This window comes from Tupaia chinensis, unplaced genomic scaffold (genome assembly GCF_000334495.1).
Source record: "Tupaia chinensis unplaced genomic scaffold, TupChi_1.0 Scaffold000002_1, whole genome shotgun sequence".
Classification (NCBI taxonomy): Eukaryota; Metazoa; Chordata; class Mammalia; order Scandentia; family Tupaiidae; genus Tupaia; species Tupaia belangeri.
In genome coordinates, this window is record NW_006159428.1 from 5710257 (window position 1) to 5718113 (window position 7857).

Consider the following 7857-nt stretch of genomic DNA (forward strand, 5'->3'; position numbering starts at 1 on the left):
ACTCTTTCACTTCTTTACTCACCCTCAGGAAAGACCTTTGCAGGGTTTGTATCCCATGTCGCTCTTGTCATTTGTTTCTGCCATGACTGGACACAGGGATAGCCAGATACAGAGGTGGCTATGCTTGCCCAGTGTCCCTAAGTGCGAAGTTGCTAGGCCGTAGGCTCCACTGGAGCAGAAATGCTGACTCACATGTGTTCTTAGCATCTGGCAGGTAGCTAGAACACCGTTTTACACAAGGAAACATACCACTTTCTGTAAGCTCATTTAAGGCGTGCCCCTCAGATTCCTGTTGCACTCTCTTCTGCAGCTAGGGCGGACATCAGAGCGAGAGCCTGAGAAGTTGGTGTGATCTCTAAGCTGCTTTCCAGTCAACCTGCTATAACTGTTTAGTTTTGGGTGGGTTCATTCAACTAGGAACTGCAGGAAGATCAGCTGTAGGATCAGTGGCACGGACCTTGTAAGTCATCTAACTCAACACCCTCATTTAACATTCCAGGAAACAGAAACAAGCAGGTGATAGAGTCCACCCAGGCAGCTGCAACTGACTGATGCCCTAGTTTGTTCCTAAAACTTAGATTTTGCTGATCATCCGTTAGTTAACTGCTTTTTCCTGGATATCAAAAAGCCTTCCCGCCATCCAACAACTGATGACTAGAAACACACAATGTCACGGATATGGTGAGCTAGAGAGGTATGCCCATGAGAACATTTCCATAGCTCTTACTGGAGTTGGACAGTGATAAACCTTCAGTCTGAAAAGATAAACTCTAATGTGCTTTTATTTTCTCCATGCAAGAAGCATTACTCAGATAAATGGGGGGGGGAGATGATTAGACAGATTAAAAATATTAGAAGTCCTAAAATTTATTGAAAATTCAATGTGAAAGTGAGTTATGAATTTTCCATACATAAATGGTTAATTTTAAAATCTTAGCTGGTTAGTCATAGAGTAAACTGTACATGTCTCCTTCCCCTGACTCTGAGCTTGAAATTCTATGGCCTGATCATTCATTTAGTTTAATGTGATGATTAGCTTAACTGAAAATATGTATTATCTTATAAACGGTATGTATTCACAAGCTGCTGTGTGAATAATCAAAGGAATTTGTTCATTAATAAACAGTATACTCTTCAGATTTTTCTACTTCATTTCAGAAATAAAAGTTTAAAAGTAAAAGCAACACCACTGGAACTTCATTTCAACAATATCCTCAGTTATGGGACTAAGTTGATTGTTATGAAAGTTCATACATTTATTGTATATACAATCTATAATAAAAACTCTCTTTCCCAGAACCAAATGAGTTATGATGGTGAGACTCCAGTGTTATCTACACTGTCTTGTTAATCCTCCCTCGTATATATAAATATTAAAGATACAAATGGCCCCCAGCCTGGTGGTTAAGGCAGCCGGAAGCCACATTGTTAACTGTGAGGTTTGAGTCTCAGACCTTGTAGTTTGAAAGATTCGCTGGGCATGTGTGCATGTGTGCTCAAAATCTCAAAAGGAGAGTGAGATAGAGAAGGGATTGTGGTATGACCATGACCCGTGGGGAAGTGCCTTTCTTGCTTTCTCTTTCTCTCTCTTCCTCTCCCTCCCCCTCTGTGTCTCTATCTAGTGAGCACACATGCACTCGGACAAATTTGTTTAAAAAGCAAAAAATAATTTGTAGGGCAATGATTTTTCTCTTGCTTCTATGTTTAAATTGACAATGAACTAGAAACAAGTCCTAAAATAACTTCAGTCTTACAAGATATCAGTTTCTGAATACAAATAATTTCAATTTTTCAAGTCTAGAAAATGGTGCTCGTGAAGAATGGACTACGGAAAGCAAAGCTGTACGTGTGCACATAGCTTCCATTTTGGTGGCCTCCGATTTCTTAGCTGGGCTGTAAGACAGCAAAACGGCAGTGGCATATTATACCTGGTCATGGCTGGCTTCAATGGAGCTTCCAATAGCATGGAAAGTCATCTGCACAGGGGCTAATGTCAGACAGGTCACACACTCTCTGCCACTTTGTCTATCACAGTAGTGAACCTATAACAGAACACACGCAATCTGCTGAACGCCATTTTTAAAGAGGGAGCCTGATGCAATAGGTCCTTTTTCAAAGGGTCGAGACTTTAAGAAAATTTCAAATAATGTATGCAGAACACATTCAAGTAGCTTAAATCTTATTGGAACCCTCTATTGTCTATGGAAAAATCTATTAATTCCATCTTAAATCTCCTGAGGACTTTAAGGAAGTTTAGAAAAGTGCTATACAAAGTGTTTCACATTATAGCTAATAGAAAAATTCACATTTGGAGCCAGCAGAAGGTGTGGTGATTAAGGTGCTGGATTCCCACATGGCTGACCACAGTTTAAGTCCCAGACCTGGTGACTTGAAAAATCACTCTGGCATGTGTGCATCTGTGCCCAAAAATCCCAGGTGGGAAATGGAGAAGGGATTATGGTGTGATGTGGAAAATGGAGAAGGGATTGTGATGAGGTATCACCCTGTGGGATGATATCTCACTTTCCCTCTATCTTTCTGTCTTTCTCTGGCAAGTCCACATGTCCTATGGCAAGACCTTAAAAAAATTCACATTTAAATGCTACACCTATCTTTAAGATCTAACTTTTCAAAATGCATAATGCATAAAGAACTCACGTGTAAGCCTAAGTGAAAGTTCATTTGATTCTAATAAAACTTTGTCAACCTAAATTTTCTCTCATCTTTGACTTTGTGTATGTGGTTGCCACGTAATTGGCAGTGACATTCCTCTATTTCTACATTTACAGTCCCTATGAAACCTCGGTTGAATACATCTATCATCATATCATGTTCTGTTTGAAATTTTGACATTGCAATCAAATTGAATTAAACTGAAATGATTTGTAATGTGTAGACCAAAATAAAGTTGCCACAATATTATTTTTCATGTAGTTAAATACAATTGTTATTAAAACCACATGTAAGACACTCCAACTCAAAGGTAGGGGGATCTATCTTCCTATTTAAAAAATGTCCATCCTTCCATTTATCTACTTTCAAAAACTTTCTTCAGCGTATTTTTAATTTTAGACTAATAAAAGAATAAAGAGCATTTCTTTTGTGAAAGTTGGTGAATGCATGCCAATAGAATGGAATGCAATTCCTACTAATTACATTAGAGGGCAAGTTGGGTTTATTAGATATAACTTGCTCCATTTGTTAAATGTATGTATTTTTAGGGTAAAAGTTTGGGTGAAAAACCTTAAAATTTATAAGGAAGAAAATTAAAACACATACTAATTTTTTGTCTGATGTTTTGTTCTAATGCTGTATAATATTCATATACTGGGTCACTGGGAAAGTTATACATTTTTGCATAAAAATATTTCATGACTTTTCTGATGCCCCAATACAGTTATTTATTTACTTTTGAGAGATTTTTGCTATAGAGTGTGTGTGCTTGCCAGAGAGAAAGGCAGTAAGTGAAAAATCACCCTGCAGGATTTGCGGCCACACTGCAATACCTTCTCCTCCATTCTCCTCTTGGGACCTTGTGCATGCACACACACACACACACACACACACACCTGGTGTGAGTTTCAAACTGTTGAGTCTAGGACTCAAACCACAGTAAACTACATGGAGGTCCAGCACTTTAACCACTACACCACCTGCTGGTCCCCAAGAATATGTTCCATATTTAGTTTATCATGTATAATAAAAATCTGATTAAAATGACAACAGTATGAGTCCTAGCCTAATGGTTTAATAATTCACCTTCTTTTTCTTTAAGAGATTTTTACTATAGGGTGCATATGCTTGCTGGAGAGAAAGAGAGACAGAAAGTGAGAAATCACCCCCCAGAGAAAATGGCCACACTGCAATCCCTTCTCCTCCATTCTCCTCTTGGGAAGTTTCAAGTCGCCGGGCCTGAGACTACAACAGCAGTCAACCACATGGGAGTCCAGCACCTCAACCACCACATGACCTGCTGGTCCCAATAACTCAACTTCTTAAAACCAGTATGGTTGTTAAGAATGGCCATCATTTTCTCTGGAGTAGGGAAACTTCTTCTTAGAAATCTGTAAGAGCAGTTTAAAGCTCAAATCAAGTCAGTATAAAAGATTTTTCCATGTGACGTGATGGTTAAGGTGCTGGACACTCCCACATGGCCAACCATGGTTCAAGTCCTGGACCTGGTGGCTTGCTTTCTCACTTTCCTCTCTCTCTCTCTTTCTCTCTCTCTCTGTCGGCAAATTAAAATGAAGAAATGAATGAATAAATAAATTAATTAATTTAAAAAAGATTTTTCCAAAGCACCATTAAGATCATGTTATAAAAATATTTTTTCCAAGTTAACCTGGGGAAAAAGATTTGACAACAGTTTCAATTCGCTGTGCTATACTTACTGAGCAAATTAAAAGCCTAGTCAATGTACATGAGTTCAAGGATGTAGAAATGGGGCTTCCTATGTGCTAGCGAAGTATGATGGGGGAAACGAAACTTGTCACTTCACAGATTTAGGCAAAGCCAATAAATGGTGACATTATAATAGGTCCAGTTCACAACCATTTATGGCACTGTTAAAATATGTCTGATATACTGCTGTTGTAAAATATGCTCTTTTAAAGTTAACAAAATATAATCAACATTTCAACACCAACTGAAAGTCTCAATAAAAGACATGACACCCTCTAAAAATACAGAGCGACAGCAAACACACTTTTATGTCAGCCTACTAACTGCAGCTTTATTCTTTCTCCTAGGGAATTTAAAATCAGAAAGGGCAGAAAAAGGACTAGACAATTCCAAAGAATTGTCAAAGAGACAAGCTAGAATCTTCGTTTCCATCAATGACTCGATAGCATTACTGGGATTTAACTTTTCTCCTAACTGTATACGATCCCCTATATGCCCTTAATAAAATACTATGCATCCTACATATATTCCATATTAATCTACATATTTAACTGATACAGGAATGCTAAGTGCAACACACAGCTCCACAGTCATTCCTAACTGGGCACTTGGATGCTCGGAATATACTGATAGATCACATTATCCAGGCCACCAACAGTGGATGAAACCAGCACCTTTCCTTACCCTACCCCTCCTCCAACATTCCTAAGACCAGAAGACTAAGGCCATAAAACAGGAAAAGGGTAGAGGATTGTGTCTCAGAACCAGATCCATCCCCCATGACACCAAACACAAATAGTGAAAGATGCCAAAATGAGAGGTGAAAAGAAAGAAATCAATCTACACTTTGCCGCCTTGACTTAGTCCATTACTGTATTGCTAAACAGAAATACCTGAGACTGGGTGATTTATAACAAACAAGGTTTTACTTGGCTCATAAGTCTGGCTGCTAGAAAGTCCAAATGGCCAGCATCTGGCCAGCCTCTAGTGCTGAGTCAAAATGTGACCAAGAGAACCAGGCAGGTCAGCAGGTATATGGGAAGAAAGAGAAAGAGAAAGAGAAAGACGGAGAGAGAAGGGGAAAATAGACTTCTCCACTTCCTGTTTGTCCCTCCCACACTCGCAGATAACTGGATGGTGCCTACCCACCTTGAAGGCAAGTCTTCCTCACTCAGTTCACTGACTCACATGTCAATCTTTGACAAGGTGTCCACTCACAATGAAGGCAGGTCTTCCTCTTAAAGGTCTCACAGCCTTTCAATGTCATTACATTAGGAATACATGAACTCTTAGGGGTACATCATTATCTAAACCATAGCACTCTTTTAAGTCTTTTAAGCTTAAATGGAAGCTTGCAATGGAAGGATATGAACTTGAGTTTTACACTGAACTGGACTAGATTTTTCTTATGAGAGAGAGAGACAGAGGGAGAACAAGCACACAAGAGGGAAGGGGAAGGGATGGGGAAAGAGATTTATTTTGAGAGTTTTAGCATGTAGCAATCCTCCTGACCCTGGCTCTGAATTGGACTAGATTTTTTTAAAAAACAAAAGACCAGAAAACTTTGGGATGTGCCAAAGATACCACAAAGGAACACACATAAGAGACTAGACAGAGCATAGAAAAAGCACTGACTGTAGAAATATAAAATCATTTCATGTTTGGGACCACCAGATGGTGTAGCAGTTACATTGCTGGACTCCCATGTAGTCGATCACAGTTCGAGTCCTGGACTGGTGGCTTAAAATTCACGTCTGGCATGTGTGCATGTGTGCCCAAAATTCCAAGAGAAAAATGGAGGAGAAGGGATTACAGTGTGGCCATCTCCCCTAGGGGGGTGATTTCTTGCCTTCTGTATTTCTGTCTCTCTAGCGAGTGCACGTGCCCAGCAGAAAAAAATCTCTCTCTAATAAGCTAGGGAAAAAATATGTAAATGATATATAAAACTATTGCTTGAGGATCAAATTTTGAATTTAAACAAAAAATAACAATATGCTGATGTATCCTATGATTCAAAGCAGTCGTAAGAGCCAGGAATCTTAGAACATTATGTTGAAATAGCAATACCAATAAAATTCCATTATGTTCTGTAATGCAAAAATCTTCAGAATTTGCTCATTCAGAAAAATCTTTCTGCTTGAACAGAGTAAGTCTACAGATATGCCCCTGAAAATTCTAATATACAGCCCAGCCTAGATGGCACGGTCATTAGCAGACTGGACCGCAGTACTGGAAGCCACATGGCCAGATATGGGTTTGGATCCCCAACCCAGCTGACTTGGAACAGGCCGAGGAAAGGTCCTGACAGGCTGAAGGACCAAAGGAAGGGGACAAAGGAATAATTAGGCACTGTTAAGAGAGTTCTTGCCTCTCCTCTTTCCCAAGGGCATGCATATGTGCTCTCTATCATGAATAAAAAAAAATTTTAAATTCTAACATATGATATCATAGGATCTTCATTTTCATGAAAGAAAAGTAAATCAAGATAATTTTAGAAGATTACAAGTCATCACCCTACATTTATTTTAAGATTTATTGTTTATAAATCATTTTGCTCTCTTTGGTAATCTAAACTGTAAGCAACCTATCTTTATTTTTATAATGCTGTAGCACTTTTTCTGGTTTTATCACACCATCAATTACTATAAACTGATGTTTTGTTTCTTTCTCATTAATTTACAAAAATATTCCACTAAAAGGTGAGATAAATTTCAATGTCAATTACACATGGCTTCCTTTGAAATTTACAACTCTATAGTAATTTTTAAAAATATTCCTTCTTATATGTATCAAAACTCATACTAGACAATGAGAAACAAATTCAAGTAACTTTCATTTTAAAAAGTATTCTCTATTTTGATTTGTAACCTCATAAGCCCAGAGGAGACACTATACGTGTACATTCTGACACTGACCTAGCCAATGTAAAAATTGCTTTTTCCTGAATAGAGGCACAAATCAGTTCAACTGTTCACATAATTTGAGAAAAAATAACCTATAAGTCTTAAAATAATTCACATAAAAAGTTAGGTACATGAAAATGTTCATACCCATTTGAAAATATAAGGGACCATTCCACTGAAAATTTAAATTCCTTAGCCCTATCTCCGAAAAAAAGTTGAATCAAACCAATTCCTGCAGGGCTGAAGCTTCTTGATGTTGCAAGACTAGTAAATATTTTACTGATCTCAGCAGGGAACTGGTTAACTGCAAAAATAAGGAGGGTTTGAAAAAGTCCAGTGTTTAAAGAAGATTGCTCCTTAGATCATTAAGGAAAGATAAAGGTCCCTGCATTCATATGGGATACAGAACACAATCACCACGTCAAGAAAACACGTTTGACTATACCCCTCCTGTGGGTTACCAGTGGAGTCTACCTCACAGCGGGAGGCGGCGATGCCATGGGAGCTACTGCTTAGGAAGAGCAGAGACCTGGAGGAGCCGAGGGGCACAGTT

The 7857-nt window shown here is 38.5% G+C and overlaps 1 protein-coding gene across 4 annotated transcripts in view; it reads right to left on the reverse strand.

Annotated features, from left to right (window-relative positions):
• The window catches only part of STAU2 (staufen double-stranded RNA binding protein 2), a 375847-nt gene that overhangs the window by 127923 nt on the left and 240067 nt on the right, over nt 1-7857 (reverse strand). For 3 of the 4 annotated variants that reach the window (XM_014589776.2, XM_014589796.2, XM_014589754.2), the window contains one exon: nt 1929-2042. The exons of the other annotated variant lie outside the window; for it this stretch is intronic. In XM_014589776.2, the coding sequence (XP_014445262.1) occupies nt 1929-2042 (114 nt within the window). The remainder of the gene's footprint in view (nt 1-1928; nt 2043-7857) is intronic. 4 annotated transcript variants of the gene reach the window in all.